Source organism: Saimiri boliviensis, chromosome 7, assembly GCF_048565385.1.
Source record: "Saimiri boliviensis isolate mSaiBol1 chromosome 7, mSaiBol1.pri, whole genome shotgun sequence".
NCBI classification, from domain to species: domain Eukaryota; kingdom Metazoa; phylum Chordata; class Mammalia; order Primates; family Cebidae; genus Saimiri; species Saimiri boliviensis.
This window is the reverse complement of record NC_133455.1, coordinates 54,200,452-54,228,287: the sequence shown is the minus strand read 5'-3', so window position 1 is coordinate 54,228,287 and position 27,836 is coordinate 54,200,452. Positions and strand designations below refer to the sequence as shown.

At 33.6% G+C, this 27,836-nt stretch overlaps 1 protein-coding gene across 9 annotated transcripts in view; it reads left to right on the top strand.

The window, feature by feature from the left end:
- The window catches only part of NAV3 (neuron navigator 3), an 850,089-nt gene that overhangs the window by 769,488 nt on the left and 52,765 nt on the right, over positions 1-27,836 (top strand). For all 9 annotated transcript variants that reach the window (XM_074402523.1, XM_074402524.1, XM_074402522.1 and 6 more), the window contains 4 exons: positions 7,033-7,221; positions 10,608-10,660; positions 16,839-16,862; positions 19,397-19,474. In XM_074402523.1, the coding sequence (XP_074258624.1) occupies positions 7,033-7,221; positions 10,608-10,660; positions 16,839-16,862; positions 19,397-19,474 (344 nt within the window). The remainder of the gene's footprint in view (positions 1-7,032; positions 7,222-10,607; positions 10,661-16,838; positions 16,863-19,396; positions 19,475-27,836) is intronic.

The window sequence follows — 27,836 nt, the reverse complement described above, 5'->3', positions numbered from 1 at the left end:
TCTCTGGTTTAGGTCTTCCTAGCAGCTTCCAGAACAGAAAGTGAGTTTACTTTGTCGCCATATTCTTTTTCTCCGTGCTCAAGAATCCCCTGCTTTACTGATCCCATTGAAAAAACTCCCCTGAGAATGAAGCCTCGTTATTCCAGGTTTCCAGAGGAGCCTTGATTCCAGGCTGGATATAGTTGTACCACACTCTCAGAGGACTAAATCCCATAAACAATATCTTCTGTCTTTATAGATCATAGAACGTTTTATTAGCATGCAGGAAGATTTCTCTTTTGAAGCAAGGCTGGAAAATCTTTATGTCTGTCCTGATCTGCTCGTTAACCACTGTGTAGAGGAGGAAATCCAGCTCGTCCAACTTGAGTTTCAGGGAGAACAGGTCTGCAGTTTCTTCTTGTCAGAGAAGACAGCCTGGCTCAGCCACAATCACAGCTCCATTTTTCTCCCCATAGCTCCTTTGCTTTGAAAATTGCTGGTTACTTCTCCCGTGTTTTCAGGTCTGTGTTCTCCAGGTACTCCAGCACCTCCTTCCAGGGCTTGGACAAAAATACATCTGTGCTGGAAGCAGCAGTACCAAGGCAGCAGCCTCCAGGCTCCTGTACCAATGGACCACATCTCCACAGAGAAGCACTTTGGGTTTCAACTGCCTCTTTCACCGTGCCTTCTCCCAAGCCAGAAGCCCAGATACTAAGGGGCCAAACCCTCCTGGGCCCCTAGAGTCCCAAGAGCCTCATTACTTTTTCTCTTTTCACTGGAAAAAAAAAAAATTCTAATAATGCACCTACAGAAGATTCACATTTTTCAGTAATTTAGACTTTGCAACTTTCAACCAGGACAAGACTCAAAGCTATTTCTGTTCTATTGCAGTCCTTCCCACTATATTGAATAGGGTTTTTAGCAATTGAAAACAACTATTTTTGTCATGGTTTTATAAGAGCTAATGAATTTATATCAAACACCAAGTTTTTGTTGCCTAATCTATATAGTGATGAGAGTGTTTGCCTATAATGCCAAAGAATGTGTAGTTTTATTTAAGTTGCAGTTAATTTTTTTAAAAAAACAAAAAGCCTAACACCTTAACTTCAAGAAAATGAATTTAAAATGTTTGTGTAGGTCGTAGAAATATTAAACAAAATGATTTTATATGACATCTGAAACACACTCAAATCACCTAAAGTGCTGTAAGCTTGCTAAGTACCTCCTGTCTCCTATCAATTTTTTTCATTAATTAACATTAATTTGATTAGTTGACTATTCTATTTTTCCCCACCATTATTTTTCTGATTAAATTCACCTTCACTATTCTTTAGGAACAAAAGGACTCACCACTTCCTATGCCTGACATTGGTAAAGTCATTTAAACTTAATTTACTTATCTCTTGAATGGATATATAATACCTAGGTCATATTATAAAGAGTGATGGATATAGTGTATGTAACATGGAGAAGTGTGTAAGACTTGATAGATTCTGCTAAATCATCATTTTTATTGAAAACCATGTCTTACACGATCAGAGACTAGTACTCATCAGATATGTCTAAGCTCTGTCTATATTTAATTGAGTAGTAATTCACAAGACAGTAACCATAGGATTTTATGTGAAGGAGATTCAGATTTTATTTTCGGAAAACTAGTACAAAACTATGACATTTTTATCAAGGACTCATTTACCACAAATAGCAACTATTTGTGCAAAGATAAATGTACTCTAAGATTTGCATAAAGTTAACAGGGCAACTGAAGCCAACATGTCCATGACCACAATGTGTTAAACATAGTGATTACATAGCACACTTAGGAATGTATTTTATTACATAGTTTTCAGAGTTAAAACACAATTAATATATGAAATATGAATTATACTTTTACTGATAACAAACATATCTGTAGAGCTTTAATGTTCTGATGAACTGGAAAACCACTGATCAAATACATTCCTTATGTTTCATTCCTATAGAAACCGAGTCTGAAAGGTCAAGTTTACCTTTCTAGAATGTGGGTTTCCCCATTTAATCTATTGTGCTTTGTATCAGAGATCTCTCAGCTGTGTTCGTCAGGCCATGACTTTAGTGACATTGCCCTCTTGATTCTCTTCATACTTTTCCAACTACAATTCTTTCTCCTGGGTTGCTCATCTTAACATAGCTGTATCATTTATTGTAGACACAAGGTCACTTTTGAGAGGGAATGGAACTGTATTAACAATTGTTCCAGGCATTAGGTACAAACCCCGGGCAATGCAATTCATCCTCCTTCTCCTCCTCGTATTTATGTGTTTACCAAGTTGTTTTTCCTTTAGTCTTTTAAAATCCTAAACCTTTTTCTATGTTCTCATTCACAACTTTAATTCTGAGCTCTCAAATGAACATTTCACTTTTGGAGACCTTTTTCAACTCTAAAACTAAAATCCAATCAGTATGCTAGACTGTATAGCCCCCTCAAATCAAAGTCATTTCGTAAGTTCTTTTCTTCTTTTTTTCTTATAATTTCACATACCATCCTTTTCTCTACTCTAGTGTAAAAATCTATGTAATCAATAGTCTTACTTGAAACTATGCCCTTCATATTGTGCATTTTCAGTAGAGAGGAACCTGTGATTTTATTTTCACAATATCTCCTAGATTCATCTCTCATTTTCAGTGATATTGTCCTTGCCGAAGCGTTTTTAACAGGACAGAATTGCAGTAGATTTGAAATTGATCTTATTGTGTTGATTGCCTTATGTCTCAACATTTCACCTATTGGGAGATATAAAAAAAGATATTCCTATTCATGTCGACACACTCTCATGTGCCTCCCCAGATCTTAGAAACACAAATGGCTTCAAATCAGGCATTTTGAGACCTTTATGCTGAATCATTTCATAGTGGAAAAAAATGACTAATTTCAAAAACATAAAAACAATGTTTAAAGAATTTTTATTGTATTTACAGTTCACCTGAACATCTGTTTATTAGGCAAGAAAATAAGTACTCTTAAAATGCAATCATAAATTAAAGTTACTTTATTATTAAATTTTATATATTATATATATACATAAAATATATAAATACTTACATTGTATATGTCCTATTGTTGTCTTCTGACATCATCCATTTGTTGTTTGACAATTGTGTTTTCTGGATGATCAGTACAATACAGGATTATGATTAATATTCAGGAGTTGCAGTATTCATACTTTCTTTATTCCTTCTACCAATTTAAATGTGTTAATGTCTAAAAGTTTTAGAAATATAGCTGTAAAAAATCACATACAACATACATTAGAAATTTAAGATCACTACAATTATGTCATATTAGGGAGAGTACTATGAGCTACTGCCACAGTGACCTATAGTTTATGTGTAGTTCCCAGCATGCTAGCTCTAATAGAAACCATTTTCCTTCATGAAAGAATAACAAAATATAACTTTCGTAAATCAAAAAGTCTTTGGATGAAACTTTATGTACTATTGGTTGTAGTTCTTGTGAGGCATCTCATAACCTGGTGAGACTCATTGTCATGTTCACCTGAGTGATAACAGTTGCTCACATTCATTTTTCACCTTGCCACAAGGGTTACATGCAGGAACATTAATGTCAACCTGTCTCTTCTAATATCCATCGAATGTAGGAAATATTAGATGGATCCTTTTGCATGCAGTGATTGTTAAAAACCTTCCTCTACCTTGAATCCCTTCCCATCTTCCTGTTCATCCTTCAACCTTCTCAGAATAAGCTCCTGTCTTCTTTTCTTTTAGAAGCATAGAATCTCACAGTCAGAAGAGAGCACATCTGGTTCAACCCTTCATCTCTTATGTAAAATTTTATGACATCTCTAGCTTCTTCTTTAAATCCACCAATGATAGAAACTAGTTAAATCTAGAAATAATACTTTTGTAATTATTCCTTTAAGAGATCAAATTAAATTTTTCTGAATCTTCAGCTGTTGTTCCTAGTTCACCTTGCATCACTAGTTAATGTCTAGACGTAAATGCAAAGGTAGAAAGTGACTTGGGAGTATGTAAAAGCCCAGTCCAGCCACACACATTGGATCATGCCTGTAATGTCAGCATCACTCAAGAGGCTGGGGCAAGAGGATCCCTTGCCAGGAGTTAGAGGCTATGGTGAGCTATGATCATGGCACTGAATACTTCAGCCTGGAAGAAAGAGTGAGACCCTGTCTCCAAATAATAGTATTTAATAGTATCATAAAAACCCAGTGCATATTTATATCAGATCCTGTTTTCCTCAAGTTACTACAAATAAATATATAATCTTAATAAAAGATTAGTGGCTTGGCCAAGATAGTAACTTGGCAATGCAAATGCAGTTTAAGCCAAGGTTAGTAGCCCTCTTTTTCCTGATAGATTGCCACATCTGTTTCTCCTCTATTTAGAAATACTTGTGTGTCTCCTGGCTTTGAATGGATCTTAGTGGCCTTTTATTTTTCCATGGAAAAGCAAAACTACCACTAGAAGCTCTTTACCAAGTTGTGTTTTATTCAAAAAATTATTTTTGTCTATGTTACATTTTTCTTCTGTGGTATAGCTTTTATGTATTAACTTTTCTCCTTTTTCAGACACCTCTCCTACTGGCTACCCTTGAAATCAGTGACTGTGTCATATTTTTCCTTCTATTCAACTACAAAATCTAAAAGTAGAACTGTCATAGTTATTAACTTAATTGAACACTCTTAAACAGTTGGGTGTCCTTTCCTATGGAGAAGTTATCAGAAGTGTTTGTTCATGCAAACTATTCCCTTTAAAGTCTATACTAATCCTCATTAATGTTTCATCTTGATAGAGCTAAGTATTACATATTGAAATTGTAGAAGGACACTTCACTTGGAATCCTTGCAATCATTTTGGTAAGAATTTTACAAAGCTGAAAAGGGAATGAAATATCCTTCTAACCTTTGGGATATGTATATTAAAATGATGCACTAGCAAATGTGTTGAATACTTCATTAATTTAAACAAGAGTAAATTCATACTGTGAACCAAGAATATGTTGATGTACCCCAATCTTGCCACCTTAAACACAGACATTTTAAGTCTTGAATGTCCTACAGTGTACCTACCAGCTGTTGTCACTAATCAGACCTGCTCTGTCCCGCAGAGCAACAGACAGGAACCCGGGCGAGCCTATCGTGGATGAGAAAAGAAGGGACAAGAGGCGCGAAGAATGGCAGCAAGACAAAAGTTCTGATCAAGCTGCAAAGTTTATTTCAAAATGGGTTCCTTATATAGGGAGGGGAGAGGGTAGAGAGGGGAAAGGGGAAGTAGTTCTGATAGGCTAGGAGACGAGTGTTTAGCTCATGATCAGCTACCCCATTGGTGCAGCCATGCATGTTCTGTGCGTGATCAGGTCCTTTATTGGTGGCCCGCCACCACGCCCGGGGCATACTTTTGGCGGGGAGGGCTGATGCAACTTGCCTTTGGCGGGGAGGGCTGATGCAACTTCTTGTTTCAATTGCATCAGCTTAGCCTGGGTTCCCAACACAGACCAAAACATACTAATGGTCACTGCAGGTTGAAGGAATGTGCTTGAAAGATAGGCGGGTCGTCTCCCTCTCCCTTTTTACTTTTTTCTTCTTTCTATCCTTTCTTCTTTTTTTCCAATAGGCTGTGGACTTCACAGATTTATATGTTCTTCCTTTCCCATTACATTTTAAATGTGTGATTCTTAGTCCTACGCTTCCTTTTACTCCAGTCAATAACTGGCTCTATCAGAGGGTCGTTCTGTGTGTTAATTCCATTAATACCAGAATTGTCAAGCACACTGCCTTGCAAATACAAGATACTTCTTTCCAGTTACCTCTGGGTATACTTTTTCTGTTTTACATTGTTTTAAGAGCCAGTATTTTTATTAAGAAGAAGGTTAGTGCCTGTGTCAAAGAAAAAAAACTTAGCAAATTTTGAGGTGATGTCAGACCAACTCTAAGCCACTGACAAGATTCCCTAAGGTTTTGAAAATATTCGGTAGTGCCCTTTGTATCTTAAGAGGCTCCTGTGTCCTTTCTCATATACCAGTAACAAAGTTGCATTACTTAAATGTGAGCATTTAGATCTTTCTCAGTTTTTCTTCTTTGCTTTTATTTTTCTTTCTCAATTTTTCTTCTCAATTTTTTCTTTCTCAATTTTTTTCTTTGCTTTTCTCAATTTTTCTTCTTTGCATTTATTCTGTATTTCACAACTGTATTGTTTTCTAATACAGATGTACATACAACCAACCAAATATTTTCTTAAGTTGACTACCAGATGACCCCAAAAAGATGAGTATCTTTAGAACAATTTGTCAATAAGCAATAAGAAAATGAATTTTTCTTGAAAATTACAGACTTAAGATACTTCTTTGGAAATATAACATGTTTGTCACTTTTTACCATCTCATTGTGATATGCTCATTTTAAACACAGTAGAAAATCATTTCATGTGATTAACTTTATGGTGGACTACAGATACCATGTACATTACATTGTGTTAATTTATAAAAATCTTTATTACACTTGTATTGTCTTATGACATGACTTTGATAATAATGATGGTCCTAATCATGAACTTAAATTAATTAAGAGCTTAACGTGACTGAGAGTATTTTCCTGAAAGTATTTAAAGGCCCTTCTTAGGAAATTTAGATTTTTTTTTGTATTTTACTTTCTTTTTTATTTTGCTTTTTCCATTAAAGTGATGATTATTTCTTAAGAGAAAACCAAAAAATCTAGAAAGACCATCTTTTCTTCATAACAGGCAGCAGAAAATACCATGTCAGTACATTTCTAGCGAGAGCAGTAGAGGTGACTTGTTTGTTTTGTTTACTGTTGCTTTAGAAATTGATATAAGGCTTACCATGAAAGTGCCAGAGGAAAAGAGGAACTCAATGAGATCTGTTATTGAACATTTCAGAGGCACACTCTTACCTTAAGTAGAGACTCACCATACATTCATGTTTTCATAAGAATTGGGATCACGTTCTTACTTCCTATAAACTGCTATTTTCATCTTTCAAGCTTCACAGTAATAGGCTTTGTGTGCTTTGTTTTTCAGTGAGCCCAACAAATTTGTCTCAGTTTAACCTTCCTGGGCCCAGCATGATGCGCTCAAACAGCATCCCAGCCCAAGACTCCTCCTTTGATCTCTATGATGACTCCCAGCTTTGCGGGAGTGCCACTTCCTTGGAGGAAAGGCCTCGTGCCATCAGTCATTCAGGCTCATTCAGAGACAGCATGGAAGAAGGTAAGCATCAGGGGGAAATGAAGACGAAGTCACTTTATTTAAGCCTGAGAGGGAAACCATTGTGTCACTCACATCACAAAGATTACTGAAGAGGAAAATAAATTAGTATAATTATCATTTGGGAAACTGGAAGCTTGGAGAAGTTTTATTCTGTATTACCTTCTATTTCTTTCTTTTTTTTTTTAATTTTTTTAAATTTCATTTTAGGTTTTGGGGTACGTGTGAAGAGCATGCAAGATTGTTGCATAGGTACACACATGGCAGTGTGATTTGCTGCCTTCCTTCCCCTCACCTGTATCTGTCATTTCTCCCCATGAGAGATAGCATGTTTCTTTATGCATTTGGAAATATGCCAGAATTTGTTTAGATTAACACTTGGCTATAGAAGAGTTTAGACTAAATCTACTTTTCCAATATAGAAATATACAGAGAAACTGTTTTCCCAGGTGCATTAAATATCAGAGCAAATGTTTTGTTTGATATTTTGCTTAAAGATCCATAAAGATACACAAACCAGAAATGTTATTTTATGAAAATACCACATGTTGCTAACTTTTATTCCCAGAAATTCCTTCTGGTATTAGTTTTTTATCATATCATTTTAGAACTCATTTTGTACCTACTTTGTTGCTTTCTACCTCATTATTTCTTCATCCAATAGCAATAAAATTCCCACCTAACCTAATAAATATCTTTTTAGTTATATAGTTCTATGTGAATACTCTAAATCAGCTTGAAAACTTGAAGAAAATGAGTTGATGCTCAAATATATATATATATATATATATATATATTTAAACTATAGAAGCTCAAATGTCAAATTTAACAATAATTTGAGAGATTTTTTCTTTGATTTAATGAATTTTTTAAAGTATCCATAAAGAAAAATTATGGCACACCTATTATAAAGAATGTCAGCTAAGGATAAAATAAAACTACACATAAAAATTCAAACTGATTAGAATTAAATTATTAACCTTAATAATTATGTATAAAAGAAAGGACTCCAAATCTTGAAACATACCAGAGTTTAAGCCTTTAGCCATCCATTTATTTGCCATATAAACTTAGGCAGGTTTCTTAACTGTATTAGCCTAAGTTCCAGATCTGTAACTTCATAAGTTTGTCACAAGGATGAAATATGAGAATAAAGAACAATTCTGTACCATTCTCTTTTATTTTCTTACCTTCTTAAAGTATTTTCTGACTGAAGATTTAGGCAGCTATGAAAATTACTCATGTTTTTCAGGTCACCACTATAGATTTAATATGCTGCCACTAAATCAGTCGCCTTTTATAATATTAACCAAATCACTAAGTTCACTATGACAAACAGTGAATTATATCCAGTGAGTCCACTGATTACTGCCATGCAGATAGACAAAATACAACTATTCTCAAATGTAAGGACACTGCTTTCCGAAACGAAATGATTCTGTTCTGTTGCTCTCTTCACAGATAGACTTCTTTTTTTTTTTTTTTTTTTTTTTTTGAGACGGAGTTTTGCTCTTCTTGCCCAAGCTGGACTGCAGTAGCGCTATCTTTACTCAGCAAACTCCACCTCCTAGGTTCAAACGATTGTCCTAACTCAGTTTCACAAGTAGCTGGGACTGCAGGCATACATCATAATTTTGTATTTTTAGTAGAGATGAGGTTTTGCCATGTTGGCCAGGCTGGTCTCGAACTCCTGACCTCAGGTGATCTACCTGCCTTAACCCCTCCCAAAGTGCTGAGATTACAGGCATGAGACACCGTGCCCGGCTGATAGGCTTCTTATAATACTTTAAAAATAATTTGCTAAGCATACAGATGGCTTTCTAGAGTGTGTCATTTACAAATAAAGTGATTTTTTTATATACTGGGAAATTATGGCCTTCAGTGTATGAAGATTAAATAATTTGAATTTCTAAAAGCTAGCCTAAGGGGGCAAGATGACTTTTTTGTGTTCATGCATTGAATACTGAACTATTCTAGTTCTTAAACTGTGATCTAGACTCAAGACTTATTGAACTAGATTGAAGAAACTTTATTGATATCCTACCTGATCTTCACACTGACAGATGAATTGATTGAGCCACATGTTCTAAGGTCATAATCAAAAAGAATGAAAATGAGATCGCCTGATTAATTGTTCACCTTTCTTCTGGTACATCAGGGTAACACTTTAGCTTATGAAGGTATTATTAGATAAAAATAATTTTTTTTAAAATTACTGACTCAAATACTGACATTTTGCACATTCTGTACATCACATAGAGTGGTAGAGTGGGTAACTGCCCAAGTTAAAAAACAAGTTGTTCTTTATTCCTTTTTTGACCACATCTATTTTTAAAAAGTTCTTTTCAGTATCTTTCAATTCCACCCCCTTGTTTTCATCCACGTTGCCACCAACCTAGTGCAGCTATTCCAGCCCTCTCCTGATTAGATTTTAAGTCCCTCCCATATGCCCTTGTAATACACACCACATTGATCTCAGTGGCATTCATAGTACTCTATTGTAAATATCTTTTAAATTATATATCTTTCCTTCTTTTTGAGCCTTTGGGATTGTATCTTATTTATTTGTGTAGTTCTAGGATCTAGCGACATCTTGCCACATTGCTCGTGCTCAACTGTTTGTTTAATGAATAATGAACAGAAATAATCATATTACTTCATAGTAAAAATAAGATGAACTTTTCTACAAATATAATTAAGCACCATTTTTTCCACCTTTTGGGTTTAGCACATTGGAAGTAGAAGTATAAAGCAGAATGTCAAAAGTTTACAGTGGTATTTTGAAATAGACAAAAGCCAATGTGAAATTTCCATTCTCAATTTTTCTGAGACATCAACTTGAAAAAAAGTATTTTTCTGTTACTAAAATTATCAAAGAACAATAATTCCACATTTATGAGTGTTATCAACACATAACAGATAATGTAATAACACATTGGATTAAAGTGCTTATTTCCCTGAACTTATATGGAGAAAAAAAATCTGAAAATGGACCTTCGTTGTATACAAATGAAATAAACAAAATCCATACTTTTTTAAGGTTTAAAAGTTTATGGCAACTTTCTTTTAGGTTTCCATGCTATTCTATTTATTGCATGGGAATTTATAGTAGCTTTCAATATGTACAAAACAGGCTGGTAGGGCTCATGCTTGTTTACTTCTCTCTAATAACTTGGCGACTGAGGTACTTTAGGGAATATGGATGGGGCTCTTCCATGTCTCAATGTCTTGATTGCCAAAAAATTATAGCTGGCTGGTTCTCAGAATCTTATAGTTAGTTGTTATTATTTAATTTCCCTAGCCACTCGTTCTTCACTTTTTCTGTAAAGGCTGTGGTTTATGCATAGACCTCGCTGTTTTAACTCTGTCGTTCTCTTTGTTTTCTCCAGTTCATGGCTCTTCATTATCGCTGGTGTCCAGCACTTCTTCTCTTTACTCTACAGTAAGTAATGGCTGTTAAGAGAAGGCTTGTGCTTTTGCCACGCACACAGTTGATGAAATAGATGCTTGTACTGTGAATAGATCACATTCATCTGTGACTTGTACACTGGAGTTGTGTAGTGAAATAAGGGCATACTCTAAGCTACTCAGTACCCAGTAAAATTCCGGATGCTTCACCAGCCATTCTGTGGTCACTTACATGTGCTTTCACTTGACTTTTGTGCACTCATTATAATAAATGAATGGATGTAGAATTCAATTTTATAAAACCTATTGAGGTAAGACTTGGAGTCTCTGAAATCATGCAGTCCGCTATACTCTAATTTCATAGTCCATGTTTTGATCTCTGAGCCTTGACTGTTAATTGTTCTATAGTTTTTTCTCCTCATTTTTAATTTTTAAGTTTATTATTGAGAGAATTATTGAAGGGTAAAAGCAGTAAGGATAAGGATAAAAGTCTAAAAGAACTAGAGATTTTTTTTTAATACACATTTTGAAAGAGGGTGATTTCTAAAACTTTTTTTTTTTTGAGTTGAGGTCTTGCTTTGTCACTGAGGCTGGAGTACAGTGACCATAGCTCACTGCAGCCTCAAACTCCTGGCCTCAAGTTATCCTTCTACCTCAGCTTACCAAGTAGCTAGGACTATAGGCATGTACCACCATGCCCAGCTAATTTTTAAATTGTTGTAGAGACAAGGTCTTGCTATGTTGCCCAGGCTGATCAATACCATGGCCTCAAGCAATTCCTCCTGCTTTGGCCTCCCAAAGTGCTGGGATTACAGGTGTAAATGAGCACACTTGGCCAGAAACTTTATTTGTTAAAAGAAGAATACCAGTGTTTCAACTTCTTTTGCCAGTGTGTGAAATTATAATTCATTTTTGCCAAGAAGAGATTTTGTTTGTTAAATACAATTATGTCTTAAAAAAAAAAAAAAGCAGGCTACAGGAAGTTATGTTTTTTGAGTGAGTCACTTTAGAGTTGGTTAACAGTGAGGTATATTTAAAAGCAGCTTACTGAATCTCAATGAGACTTGAGTACTATGAATAAGCCTTAATCCTGTATTGTAAGGTTCATGAAAAGTTCATAGCCTCTGCTGTCACTGATTAACTGAGTATCATGGACGATAATCTTTTTACTCATTTTCATTAGGTTCAAATGTTATAGCCTTCTGTTTATAGGTTAATCTCATATATTTACTGCCTTACATAGTCATCCAAAATCAGACTGTTATTAGCAGAGGTAATACTTTGCTTAGTTCTCCTTTCAGTGATTAAAATTGCCAGTAGCTTCTAGAAATTGAGGAATCACTATTAGGGTTTAGATAAATGTACGTTTTGTGCAAATGGATAAAGTGAAGAATGTATAAATATGCCCGAAAAAAACACATAAAAGAAATATATTATGACTTAGTGTTCCTCCTGTTGGGCCAGTACTGCCGTTGTTGGTGAGTTGTATTCTGATTTAAACCATTGCTATTTAAATCTCTATGTAACATCAAAAGATGTAGCATCATTATCATTTGATTATAAATATATACAATAATAAATATTTGAATAAAATTACCTTTATGAAACCTAATAAAAACTTGAAAAGGAAGGAAGAAAGAGAAAGAAAGAAAGAAAAGGAAACTAGGAGAAATAAGACCTAGTGTCTAGTAGCACAATAGAGTGACTATAGTTAACAATTTATTGTATATTTCAAAATAGCTAGAAAAGAAGATGTGGAATATTCCTAACATGAAGAAATGATATTCTTCCTAAATGAAGAATGGGATATCCAACTTACCCAGATTTGATCATTGCACACTATATTCTTGTACAATACCACATGCACCCCATAATTATGTACAACTGTTGTGTATCCCAAAATTAAAGTTTTTTTTTTTTTTTTGAAAAATTTATTCTTCAAGAAAAGGATCATGAGTTTGAGGAAAAACCGATGACTAGTCTACCAGTGTCCACTAGGCCTTTCTGTATTAATAAAAGTGTTCTGTATCTACACTATCTAATATAGTAACTATTAGTCACATATTGCTATTATTTGAAGTGTATCTGGCACACAGAGGAATTCATTTTTTATTTGAATTAATTAAAATTTAAATGGGCACATGTGCCTAGCAGCTACTAGGTTGGATAGTGCAAGTTTATAGAGAACCCAAGGGGTACGTTTGTAGATAGGAGTGGGATGTCAAAACAATGAGGGTAATTAGAAAAGATACATGAGAAGTATTATATTAAGAGTAGAATATGAAATGGGAAGAGAGATTAAAATAGAATATGTACATATATTTATAGGCCAACATATGGAGGTAAGACGGATCCTAGCTTTAAGTGAGTGAAGAATGGATTACATGATCGAGCCACATGAGAAGGTGACACTACTAGAAAATTAAAAGAGTTGTATATGAGATGATGAAAATGATATATTTGAATTGACAAGTAAACTGTAGTAAAGTAATTTAAATAAATGCATACTTGGGAAACTACTAAAACAAAAAAATCATAAAAGATGAGGAGTCATTCTTTCCCCGGTCCTCCGTGAGCAGGAACTGGGATTTAATTGGCAGTGAGAAAATATCCATGAAAATGCTTTTTAAACTATGAGATGAAAAAGCAACTTATTATTTTTCATAACTTCTTAATAAGTCTGGATAGAGATTTAGTTGATTAGCATTCTTGCCTGGTTCTATCGGGTGACATCAGGCAAGTTGCCAAATTTCTTTGGACTATACCTATAAAATAAAATTTGAAAACATTTGCTAGATCTATCCCATTTGTCACAGGACATCTGCAAACTGGTTGGAAATCACAAGTTTAACCTGATCTGCCGGAGGTGTTACCTTTGGCAAACTTAGGATTTGTGTGTTTGTTTTGAAATCTAAGACCATGCGCGGTGGCTCATGCCTGTAATCTCAACACTTTGAGAGGCCAAGGCGGGTGGATCACTTGAAGTTAGGAGATTGAGACCAGCGTCGCCAACATGACAAAGCCACATCTCTACTAAAAATTCAAAAATTAGCCCGGCATGGTGGTGCATGTCTGTAATCCCAGCTACTTGGGAAGCAGAGGCAGGAGAATCACTTGAACCCAGGAGGCCTAGGCTACAGTGAGCTGAGATGGTGCCACTGAACTCCAGCCTTTGTGACAGAACCAGACACCATCAAAAAAAAAAAAAAAAAAAAAAAAGAAGGAAAGTAGAGGGGGGAGAGGGAATCTAAGCCAACACTGTAAAATATTGTGAAATGTGGAGCTTTTAACTAAAAATTTGAAATTTGAAATTCTTTTTTAAAATAATGGGAATATCTGTGCAATATCTAGCAACACTAAGATGCAATTCCTCTGGGTTTTTAGTCATCTGGAATTGACCCCTTTAGATGTTGGCATGGGCTCTCAGGAAGCCACAGCGCCCAGCTTTGCTTTTCTTCCTGACAGTGAAGCTAAGTTTGGGTGGCTACTTACCATTGTGCTGTTGTTTTCCTCATGAGAAAAAAATACTCCTTGCTATCTATATGGCTATCAAATGGGAGAATGAAAGACAGCCAAAGAAAGCCCTGGGACTCTTTAAATATCTAAAGTCCATTTATTCTTTATAAGCCTTGTCCTGTTAGGCATTTAAATTTTTGATCCCTGCAATAGATGTTTTTTGGTTAACTGTACATTAAAAACTTTATTTAACTTGTTTTGTATTTGAAATCTAATTTGTATTTTTTTATGAGAGAAAGTGCCATTTTTTATTCATTGTGGATCCTTTAACATATTGCCTAACACATACCTAAGACTAAAGTCATAATTTTTCATTAATAAATTTGAATGGATAAATGGCTACTTACTGGCTTATAGAATAAAGAATTAATGGATATGTTCTTATTCAGTCAAGTATTTTATATATTTTTTATCATTCTTTGGGACATTGAGCTTGCTCAAAACCATTGTAAAAAAATGACAAGTGATTCATTCCACACCTAAGCCACTGAAAAAATATATTAATATTTTATCTCATTACTTTATTTTTATGGTAACACCTTCCTGGTATTAATAACCACAGAGTATGAAAGAAGGCAAGGGTTAAAACAAATAATAGTTTTGAAAAATTGGTAGTGAGAAAAGTCATGCTATACAGTATATATAGACTTAATATTTAATGATTATGCTTGCTACTAGTATATGTAACAGAACTATTATAGTTTAATAAAAATGTGGAGTGTATTTCTTGATTTTTTTAAAAGAATGCATTATTATAAAAAATGAATCATTTATTGATTCTTCAGTCTTTACCAGCCTTCTATAATTCTAGAAAGCCTAGAAGCAGGATTGGGCAGAATAAACTGACAAAAAACATACAAAGTAAGCCAAGTACCATGGGCTGCAGTGAGTTGTGAATGTGCCAGTGCACCTGAGTGACAGATCAAGATCCTGTCTCAAAAAAAAAAAAAAAAAAAAAAAAAAAAAAAAAACCGGCCCGGCACGGTGGCTCAAGCCTGTAATCCCAGCATTTTGGGAGGCCGAGGTGGGTGGATCACAGGTCAAGAGATCGAGACCATCCTGGTCAACATGGTGAAACCCCGTCTCTACTAAAAATACAAAAAAAAAAAAAAAAAATTAGCTGGGCATGGCGGCGCGTGCCTGTAATCCCAGCTACTCAGGAGGCTGAGGCAGGAGAATTGCCTGAACCCAGGAGGCGGAGGTTGCGGTGAGCCGAGATCGCGCCATTGCACTCCAGCCTGGGTAACAAGAGCGAAACTCCGTCTCAAAAAAAAAAAAAAAAAAAAAGAGAGAGAGAGAAAGAAAACAACAAAAAGAAAACCAAAGTAGTAGGGAAAACTAATAGACATAGTTACATAGTTAATTGTGCCGTATGTTTAAAGGCCATGAAACTTTCATCTTAAAATTTGTTGCTAACTTTTTATTCGAAAACCAAACTCTATAAAACCTTAAAATCATTAGGATCTAAAAAATAAAATATTTTCTTAAAAATCTAAAGTTGAGGTATAAATTATTCAAGATTCATGTCAACATTGCTTTTTAAAACAGTTTTCTTATAAAGGCTAATAGGATTCTACCACTTAGCCACTTTATTTTCTAGCTACTACATTATCAAGTTTACATTTTTCTTAAGGTAGAGAAAATAGAAGGAAGATATAACTCAGGTTAAAAGAGTTGCTGGCAAATAAAATATGTCCTGATCATTAGGCTACTTTGCTTTATGTTTTCTGAAAGAAAGGCTATAAAAAACACTTCAGGTACTTTCGTATCAATTAATCTAGAAGTATCCCAAAAATAGACCTAGAAGATTAGAAATTGTTTTTCAGCTTTGGATCTGCTTATAGGAATAAGCAGACTTGCACTACTCAACAACATTATACATTCTTCAGCTTTTCCCAGAATAAGGGAGCTTCCTAAATGTAATGGTGCACATAACTCATTTTCTGGCATTTTGCAGCCCAGCATGGAGAAGAAAAACAGAGCTAGGAGTTTTCTGGAACTCAAGTCAAAAACACCCTACAAATTCCCATAAGCCACATAGCCAAAAATGTTTGTCAGACACTTTTATCACTGGGTGTTTCAGTGTTATTCTTTTGCTGACCTCTGACCCATTAAAATTATTAGTAATCATTAAAGAAAGGAAGAAAATAGAAACAAACAATGTTAATTATCTGTGGTTATCAGTAGAGGTCTGTGTTACCCCAGCTTTACTTGGCATTGTTTCTCATCAGTAAATCAGAGAATAAAATTCTGACGTGTAAACCTTGGCTAGAGATCTCTGTAATTTCATGGAGTCTGTTTCCTACAATCTGTATGAAAGATACTTCAATATTTTAAGTTTTCATTCACCCATATTTTTTAGAGTGTAATTTTATAACTATTTGGTATATGTTGCTTACGATTTCAATTTTAGAGTCTTAATTCTATCTTTTGCTTAAAGGAATATTATATATCTCTGGATCAAATTACCTATATTTTAAGAATATCTTATGGTTTATATGTTAAGAAACATTTATTTTAAATTCTAAACTAATTTGTTTATACTATTTCAATTGAATAACTTTATGTATTTCATTCCATTCTTCTCATAGTAGATAATTTAAAAATATATATCATAACTATTTTATTCATTTATACTTGCAAAAAAATTGAAAATACTTTTTGTAGTTTAAATCTTTCTTTTTATTGTTTTACAGGCTGAAGAAAAGGCTCATTCAGAGGTAAACAAAATATTGGAATATTTTAATATTTACTATTTTAGTTTGCATTCATGATGAAATTAGTGTTGTTACCACTAGAGGGCTCTGTGATACAATAGCAGCACTCTACAGGACTGCTGAAGTGATAAATGGTCTTTGATATTGCCTCTTAAAAATAAAATGAAAGGAATTTTGTATAACAAGTTCTGCTCTCACATTCTAGATTGAGTCTTAGCTCAACACCTAATAAGTTTTCTATAATAATAAGCACTCATTACATCATTGATAAATGCAGGCCTGTGGTCTTCCTATTTTATTACTGCCTTTCTCCCACTACCTGTGAGACCATCTACAGAGGATTAATGGTTGTATCTTAGGGAACAAGCCTCCACAACACAGGATACCAGCATCTCAGACTATCTATTCTGTGTCATGATCTTGTTGCCTCTAATTGCTGTTTTATGTCTGGTGTGCCAGCTATTGTTCTAATAACACATATTTCACAAATACATATTTTGTTGCACACATGAACCAATCAGACTGCGCCAGGAGATAAAGATATTTTAATTTCCCTTGGTAAAACATTTGTCCTGGCCAGAGAGAGCAGGAGGACTTTAATTATAACTTTGTTCAAGGTGAGGTAATGACCGATTGGTTTACACTGAAGCAATCAGACAACAGAGAAAAAAAAATGCCTTGAAAGTAGATTTGCAAGAGTACTCCTTTCTTTTGAAGTCTTATTTCATTAGCCTTTAAAAGTAAAATTTGTGCTGTTTATTAAAATATTTGAAAAGTATTGATTAAACCAATTTGTCTTTATAGTCTCTGAACAAAATGTGGATATGTTGTTTTTTTTTTTTAAATCAAAATGGTTTTGTTTACATCATATGGGCATGACAAAGCTTCTAACACTGATCATAGTATAGCTACTGGAGCATGGGAATGCTACATCTATTTGCCTTTGTAAAAGTTATTCAACTCCCTTTTATTACTTATGCTCTATCATGGGTTATGGTTTAAAAAAAATTCAATCACTTTACAGTTCTCTGGATTATATTTTAAAGATACTGGAATCATGTAATAGAGATCATTTATTTTGAAAAGTGCTCTCTGAGTCTGTATTCATTTAAAAATAAAATAGAAAAATATTTTCAGAAAAACACTTTCTGAAATCATTCATGGTCATAATCTTATACATGTAAAGCAAGTGTTATTTTAGACTGGGGTCTCTCTGTTTTGGAAAAAGAAAAAGAAGAATGAAGTAGAATCACATTTGGTGAAATTATATAAATGTCTATTAAGTCTGTTTCCAGCTGAGAGTTCTCTTCTTCGTTAGAGTTTTTCAGTGGACCACCATTTCTTTTCAACAGAGGCAATTAATAAACTATGTCAAGAATGCTCTTTCAAACTGAGACAGCATTCCAAATGTTCAAGTACAACAATAGAAGACTTGTTTTCAAAGAAACGAGAAGCATTTAAAGTAGAATGTTTAACATCCAAATAACTAAAATTCCTTGAGACCAGATATGTAGTTGTGGAACCTAGTGTCAGATTGTTATAAATGTTCTATTCATATTAGTCACGACATGAGACATACAGATTAAACTGCAGAAAGTGCTTAAACTTCAAACATGATATAATATATCATCACCCTTTTCTTTTTCAGTTTTATTGGAGCGTGAACTTAACTAAAAAGAAAGACACTTTAGGATATTCATCATACTGGTTTATCTAATTAGTTGCACCTATTATTGCTATTTCCCCCCTTATTTTTAAGCTAAAGATATGCTATAAAGCATCTATGAGCTAATAATAACTCACTAAATAAAGGCCATGATAATACAGATTTGGGAAGGCTTCTCTGTAGTCATCAGAACTCCAGCCAATAAAATTTCAAATGTGAACTGATTAAATGTTGAATTAAGCCCAAGTTTTAGTGACTGAAGGGTATTCTATAGCTTTTGAGATGTTTTCAAACTATGAGAAATTAAAAATACAGAGGAAAAAAAACCAACCTAATATTTTCTGAAAAAGAACATGGAGTATCTTTTACTAAATAAGACCAAAAAATACATGTGTGTATATAACTGTATATATATATACACATATGTATATGCACACACACACACACACACACAGACACACAGACACACACACACACACACACACACACACACACATGTATATTCAGTTTTTACAAAGAAAATCTTTTTCTACAGTTTTATTCCCACAATTTTTCTAGAGGGGGAAGAATCAGTACAGAGGGTAAAGTGCTCTTAAGTCATTTACCATCTGAGGGATGGCAAATGGGGCAAGTAAGCGTATTTTTATTTGCAGATTTGAGTACCAGCTTTGAAGTTCAACAGGCAGCCCTTCCCTTTTGAATGATAATCACTTTTTACTGTGGAGCTAGTGTTCATATCTTTTGTTTTCAGGAGTTGGTGCTGATACAATGGGGTTCGAATGAGCTTTAGTGTTTGTTTTCTTGGTTTGAATTCTTGGTTTTAAGTAAAAATCTGCTTGCATATTCCATTGATTTTCTTTGTTGCATTCAGCAAATTCATAAGCTGCGGAGAGAACTGGTTGCATCACAAGAAAAAGTTGCTACGCTCACATCTCAGCTTTCAGCAAATGTAAGTCACTTGATTTTTAAATATATTACAACAGATTTTTACATTGTAAAATGGAGTCATTACAGTAATACACTTACAAACTTTCAGTGCCTGAAATGATACAGCCTTAAAAAACTGACTAGTGGGACTCATAAAAAGTTAACATTTTCTGCATACTCAGTAATGAAATGTAAACCCAAACTAATGAGGGATGGCAATATGGTTAAAATGCCCTGCTGTTTCTAATAAGATTGGAAACAACAGTAACAGCCATATGGGTTGCTTCTTTTCTTGTTTGTTATTTTTATTACTCATCATACATAAGACGCTTTGACAATATAATAGGGGTTGTCAGTGTTTGACTTTAGAACATAAAATATTCATGTGCCCAACCTCCTTCATTTCAATGTATTGAACAATTAGTTAAGCATCCAGTAAATTCTAAAAGATGAACTTAGGTCTAAATTGGGATAGCTTAGCTATACTGTGGATGAGCCATAGTTCACTCAAAAAAAACACTGGTAGCTTGCATAGCAGTTTGAAAGGGTACACTTTTACTGACACCAGAGCAGCCCAGGATGGCAAAAATGATGATGATGAAGACCGTCAATTAAATTAACATTTACTGAATATCTTCCACTGTGCCAGGGAGCACTCAGAGTAGATGCAGAATGATAAAGGAGAACATGTGGCACTGTTCCCAGTCCTGAGGAGCAGTGGTGTTAGGAACAGCAGCGAGGTGTAAGGAAATGCCTGCTATTTTGCCATATGTCTTGCCTCTCTCGCTCAACAGTCCTTTGCTCAGTTCTGCTGCAGAGCTTTGGGCCTGCTCTGTGCCTCCCCACCCCTCCTTCCTCTCCTCTACTAAGTTTTTCTATCTCCTAGACAAAACATGATATATCAGGAGTGAGCAGGTGCACGCCCAACAGTGTAAGACTTGAATAAGAGTCATTTTAAGATTTTTTTTAAAAAGTTATCATTGTGCAATATAAATTCTAAGTATTTGTGTCATTTCATTCACAATGTATTCATTTTAACACTGTATTTGAATTTATTTTCTTTTTGAAATTTGGGAGAATTAAATTAATTTTGGATTTATTCTGTTTATTTTTTATAGATGTTGTTAGGAGATTCCTGAAAATAATAGCAGGTTTTAGAGAATTGTTTAAGCAATACTGGAAAATAACAATATTAACCTTATTGTGATTTTTAAAGAGATAGTCCTGAGGCAACTGTATATTTTATAATATAACCTACATGTATAGAAGTATGAAATATTGGCCTGGTTTGGTGGCTCACACCTGTAATCCAAGCACTTTGGAGGCCAAGGTGGGCATATCACCTGAGGTCGGGAGTTCACGACCAGCCTGACCAACATGGTGAAACCCCATCTTTATTTTTAAAAATAGTAAATAAATAAATAAATAAAAATAAAGAAGTATGAAATATTGCTGTCTAGGTTCCTGAATTTGTACCCAGAGGAAGTAGAACAATGAAAATACAAGAACCTCCTTGGTTATGTTTATCTGCAATAAGGAAGGCTCAATGGCAGACCCTACTTATTAGATTGTCAAAATACTTGCAGATGTCTTGAATGATTACTCAGGGTTCCATTATATTTTTAATGTCTCTTGATTGAGCTCATCATATAATTCAGATACTGAAATAATAAATGACTGCTGGACAGAATGGAAGGTGGGCTAATACTTCTTATTTAAAAAGTAATGATGCTTATTGTATAATAAGAAAAAATTAAAATGGTGTTTCACTTTATTTTTTGTTTTTGTTTTTTGTTTTTGCTCTAAGAATATCATTCTTATTATTATTGGTTTCTTGTGTATCATTTCAACATTTTTCTATTATATGCTCATGTATATATACTTAATACAGATATGCAAAAGCTTCCTTACACACACACACACACACACACACCCGGAACCAAATTTTAACATAGGGGAATAGTCTTGGGGGTCAACTCTGCGTTACTGTTTGAAAATGGAGCAATAATTTTAGAAAGGTGCCAGCAGTTGGCTACCCACCCCGTCTGCACTAATTATGCATGTCATACTATTTTCACTGATGTGTTTTCATGACTTTAGGGCATGAATTGTCAGTGGGGTGTTGATAACAAAGGGTGAAAATTGGTTCTTGTGTTTTTGTGGGTTAAGTACTCTTTTTATGTGAGAAACACAGATATACAGACAATATATAAATGAACATCCAGCTTTTCTGTGGCTTTAAAATGTCATGAGGGAAGAGCACAATTAGGAAAAAAAAAATCTATAATGATTCTCCTGGGGGACAATAATGAAAAAAATAAAAGTAAGGAACACAGACTTAGAAGCAGCTGTGCCAATAGATAATTTCATGCCAGTCTTTGTGCTAATTTTAAAAGTGCTAGTCTTGAAGACAAATGCCCAAAGTGCTCTAGGTTCCACTCAGCTGTACATGTTATCATTAGTATTAATTTTTGCACACTGATGGGAGACTGATATATATATATATATATATATATATATATATATATATCCTATTTTTATGCTCTTTTAAACAATTTATAATATAATTTAGAAACCGTCTCAAAACACATCAAATTCTCACAAAAACCTGTACATAGCAGCTTTATTTTTTTAATAGCCAAAAAAGGGAAACAAACAAAAATATCCCTTAATAGGTTGGTTAATAAATAAATTCTGATACATCTATATCATGGACCACTACCCAGCAATACAAAGAAATGACTACTGATAGATACATGTATCAACTTGGATGGATCCCAAGGGCATTATGCTGAGTGAAAAAAGCCAGTTATAGAAGGTCAAATTTTGTATAATTTCATTTATATAACATTCCAGAAATGGCAAAATTAAAGAAACGGAGAACAGATTAGTGATTGCTAAGGATGGAGGAGAGAGAGAGGTAGTGTGACTATACTTAGAGGGAGAACTTTAGTTTTGTATCTTGAATGAGATGGCCATTACATGAATCTACATATGTGAATCTATTAATGTAAATCAATATTGTATTCCCAGCTTTGATATATAATATAATTATATAAGATCCATGATCATTGGGCAAAACTGGATGAAGAATACAAGGGACCTATCTGTACTATCTTTTCAACTTCTTGTGTGTATAATTATTTGAAACTGAAATATAAATCACCCAAAGATCTAACACAGTTCTTTTGAAAAAAAATCTTACTTTTAGTTTCCCAGGCATTTCAACTTTAATCCATTATTTAGTGTTTCTTTATTTGGTGGTGATAGGGACTGTCAAAGCTTTTTATCACCAAATAAATTTACTAAGAATAGGAAAATGTTTTACATTGTAAAAATGCACAAATTGAATGAGAGTCAAAAAGTACAGGTAATGAAGCTATGGATTACTATCTATTTGTTAACAAAAAAGTTTATTAAAATTCCACTTTAGACTAAAATTGCAGTATCTTGGAAGTTACATAAATGGATATGTATGTAAATGATTATAAAACAATTTTAATATCAGTTCTAGTTTAAACATTTTAATAATGTTGTTATAAATACGGGGGTATAATTTTGTATATTTCTGGCCACTTGTGTTCTTAAGGAAATAATCTATTTTACACATTCAGGAATTTGAATTACTTGCAAATCACCTATTAACTACAAGTCATTTTAAACTTATTCATTTTCTTTGTGTTTGGTTTATAATGTCATTTTAGATGTCATACATCATAATGAGCCATCAAATAATTTAGTTAATACTTGATTTTTCCTCACTTATAAGAAGTGCTGTGTTTAAATTTCATTCAGAGTGTTTCATTTCATGAGAGTTAATATCTGTTAATGTATGTAGTATACACATATATTTTTAACATGCATGTACTTAAATTGATTATAGGGATTTGATAAAATTATTTAATTATAAGATATTTTAAATATAATCAATGATGATTTTAAATGTACAGTTTCCATTTGAAAGTAGAAGTAAGTCCTTGTTTAATAGTTTGTTCACAGTACAAGTAAACTTTTTACCTTTTGGTTAAATGTGAGTGTAGCCTCCACAATGAGAAATTGTTATATTAAAAATCTTAATAGCTATAATTTATAGGGATGAATTTCAATGAGTTTGGTTCTATGAAAAAATGAGATGTTTCTAATGACATTTTTAAGTATCAAATATTCATCTTTACTCGGTATATGAAATGTTCTATCATAACTTATATGCTTTTCTTTTATTTGGGGTATTTTTGAAACATTAATTTGTATATCACACATTTGAACTTGGCATAATTACATTTATATGGATTCCAAACAATAATCTGTATTTTAAGTTTTAAATCTGAAATGCATCCGTGTCTCTGCTAAAATGCATTTCTTTCCGTTTGCTCAAATGGAGAGTGGTAAATCAAAAGCATATCTGGTTAGCTCAGCTCTCATTTGACTGGCAGAGTAAAGCCTCCGTTCAGTAGAATGTATATTAAGTTTTCCCTCCCTTTTGTAAAGTTGTTCTGAACAGAGCTGCATAAAACCACATGAAAAGTGTTAAGCTGATTCTACTAGCATGTTCTTAGAAAGGAGAGCGGGTATATTTGCAGGTGCCATTGCCTGGCTTTCTGATCAATAACCTACCAACAAACAGAAAGAAAACAGAAGCCATACACGGAAAGGCAACTGTAGATGCTTGGTCATAGTGCACAATAAGCCAGGTAGCCGCTGGCTTCTTGCCCACACCTTTAGGCAGCTGGGTCAGGTGCGATGCTTTTGTCTGTCTTTTAACGTGTTTTCTTTACAAATCTCAGCCATTACATTATTTGGAAATGGACACCAAGGCTAGATATTACTAATATTTTTCAAAGACGTTACTGAATGAATAGGAAAGAAAACAAAAGTTGCTTTTTTTGCCTTTCAGCAGATAAGTCTTTTAACCAATTATCTCTTGGGTATTATTTTCTTTGAGATTGTGTTCTATTTTGCTTATTTAATATTTTCATATAATCTGCTAGTTACTCTTGTTTTTTTGCATCTCTTCTAAGGGCAATCTATTTTGTACATATTAATGACAAACACTTAAGTGTTTGGACAATTTTTGTAGTGTAAAAGAAATATGAAACTTTATGTTGCAGAATAATTCTTGGTTCAACTAATTACTAATTTTAAAATATAAAGTCATATATACATCAAGTTTATATTGGCAGATATACATTACATATTATATATGCTTTATATATGTACATAATATACTATATGTATTTTCCCATATAAATATTAAGATGTTCTAGGCATATATATATATATATATCTGTGTATGTATATATGCCTTCATAATAAACATATATAAAATACTATATAATATGTATACTCTAAGCATACATATATGTCTATGTATGCACCTATATATTAATATATTGCTATATGATGTATGGTATATATATTGCTATATAACATATATATATAAATATATATATGCTTAGAGTGTTTTTAATTTGTCAGTGGTCTGTCTCTGCATTCTGTATGAAGAGATACAAAGTAAACATTATGTATAAGATAGTTCATCTTATCGTTTAGCATCATAGTAATTCTCTTTACATGTCTATTCAGATTACATTTGCACCAACCTAATACATTGTATGATTCCAAAACCGAAGACAGTATGAATTGAAATGATCTTCCCTTTACTAATACTCAGTCTTGTCTGTTTTATTACCTTGACAAACTTCATCTAACACGAATCAGGAGATACTCATCATCATATTAATACAATTTTACTCTGACCTTAAAGTTATGAAACTGCTAAAGGAAAAATCAGAACCAAGTAAACTATGACTATCAACTCCCCTGAAAATCCATATTTTTAAAAGTAATTTTATAAAATTTTTCAGACAAGATATGTTATTCTATAAGTTTAATCAGTTTTATTTTCCATTTTCTCTTCATTAAGGTGATAAAGATCATCAGTAGAAAAATGTTCCCATTTGCCTCCTTTTCCGTTTACCTTATTTAGTGAAAAATTTAGCCTTTTATAACTTCTAAAATAACAATGTTAATCTGATAAACTAAACCAAGGTGACATAAGTTTAAGGCAATACTTTTTTTCTTCAACTTTTATTTTAAGTTTGGGGGTACATCAGCAGGATATACAGGCTTGTTACAGGGGTCAACATATGCCATGGTGATTTGCTACACAAATCAACTCATTGCCTAGATATTAAGTCCAACATCCATTAGCTATTCTTCCTGATGCTCTCCCTCCCTTAACTCCCACTGACAGGCCCTAGTGTGTGTTGTTCCCTACCATGTGCCCATGTGTTCTCATTGTTCAGCTCCTACTTATAAGTGAGAACATGTGGTGGTTGGTTTTCTGTTCTGGTGTTAGTTTGCTGAGGATAATGCCTTCCAGCTCCATCCATGTCCTTCCAAAGGATATGACCTCACTCCTTTTTATGACTGTATAGTATTCCATGAGGTATATGTACCACATTTTCTTTATCGTTTATTGTTGTTGGGCATTTGGGTTATTTCATGTCTTTGCTATTGTGAATAATGCTGCAGTGAACATAATGCAGAACTATCTTCATAATAGAATGATTTATATTCCTTTGGGTATACATCCATTAATGGAATTGCTGGGTGAAATGGTATTTCTGCTTCTAGATCTTTGAGGAATCACTACAGTGTCTTTCACAAAGGTTGAACTAACTTACACTCCCACCAACAGTGTGTAAAAATATTCTTTTTTCTCTGCAACCTCCCCAACATCTATTATTTCTTGACTTTGTAATAATCACCATTCTGACAGCTGTGAGATGGTATCTCATTGTGGTTTTCATGTTATGCTTTTTTTTCATATGTTTCTTGGCTACATGACTGTCTTTTAAGAAATGTATATTAATGTCTTTTCCACTTTTTAATGGGGTTTTTGTTTTTTACTTGTGAATTTGTTTAAGATCCTTGTAAACTCTGAATATTAGACCTTTGTCAAATGGTTAGGTTACAAAAATTTCTTCCCATTCTGCAGATTGTGTGTTTGCTCTGATGATAGTTTCTTTTGCTGTGCAGAAGGTTGTTAGTTTAGTTAGATCCTGTTTGTTAACTTTTGCTTTTGTTGCAATTGCTTTTGGAGTTTTTTGTCATAAAATCTTTTCCCTTATCTATGTATTGAATGATATTGCCTAGACTTTGTTCTAGGAATTTTATAGTTTTGGGTTTTACATGTAAATCTTTAATCCATCTTGAGTTAATTTTTGTATAAGGCATAAGGAAGTGGTCCAGTTTCAATTTCTGCATATGGCTAGTCAGTTCTCCTAGCACCTTTTATTAAATAGGAAATCCTTTCCCCATTGCTTGTTTTTGTCAAGTTTGCTGAAGATCAGATGGTTGTAGGTGTTTTTCACTAACATAATCGTGACATACTTTTCATTGAAAACAACACGACTCAAGTTAAAATATTCTTTAGTAACCAGTTATAAGTTTTTTGTGTATAATTACAAACTGCCTTTCTAATGATAAATACTTTATGGTTACTTATAGCTACAAAATGTAAGTAATACAGTTTATATAAAGAGTTGTTCTGATATATTGAAGTTTAGTAGATGTATTCTCTAGAAATTGTTTTTCTCCATCTTGCAGTGCCAGGTAAAGAAAGGCATCCCAAGATGAATTCAGAGATAGAAACAGGCACCTTTGTTTTAGATTGCTAATGGAACCATATGTTTTACAGTCACGGTTTCTTTGTCATATTTTAATTCATATTAAACTGAAAAAGTATGCATAAAGTGTAAAGGAGAATAATTCCCTTCAAGTTTACACATTTAAGAATTCATAGTACAATGATTAAACCTTACATATCTCCCTTTTAGGAGAATTAAAACCTTGAAATAGTGAGTAAAATGTTACATTTCATTTAGTAAGTACTAGAAAAGAGTTTCTGCTATAATTTTCCTTATTTTAAAAGAAAACATACAATTTCAGTTTTAGGTTTTAGTAACCAATGTTATGAGCATAGTGGTGTTATTTCTAACAGGCTAAACTGAAATGACCATCATGGACATATATAGTATAAATTCACATATATGAATGCTGTACACTAAAGACTAACTTATGCTACATGCCACATGGAGGGATCTTAAAACCCACAATAAGCAAAAGAAAACAACAAAAGAATCATGCTGTTTGATTACTTTGGGGTAGTTTTCAAAATAGGCTAATCTAAACATAGTGTTTAGAAATGCAAGCTTAGGTAGTAAAAACTATAAAGCAAGAAAATAATTACTGCAGAAATTATGTAGTGGTTATCTTTGGGAAAGGAAGAGGGAATAATGATAAAAGAGGAGCAAAGAAGGGCTTCTTGGGTCTTGAAATATCCTATTTCTGGACTTTGCTGGTGAATGCATGAATGTTCA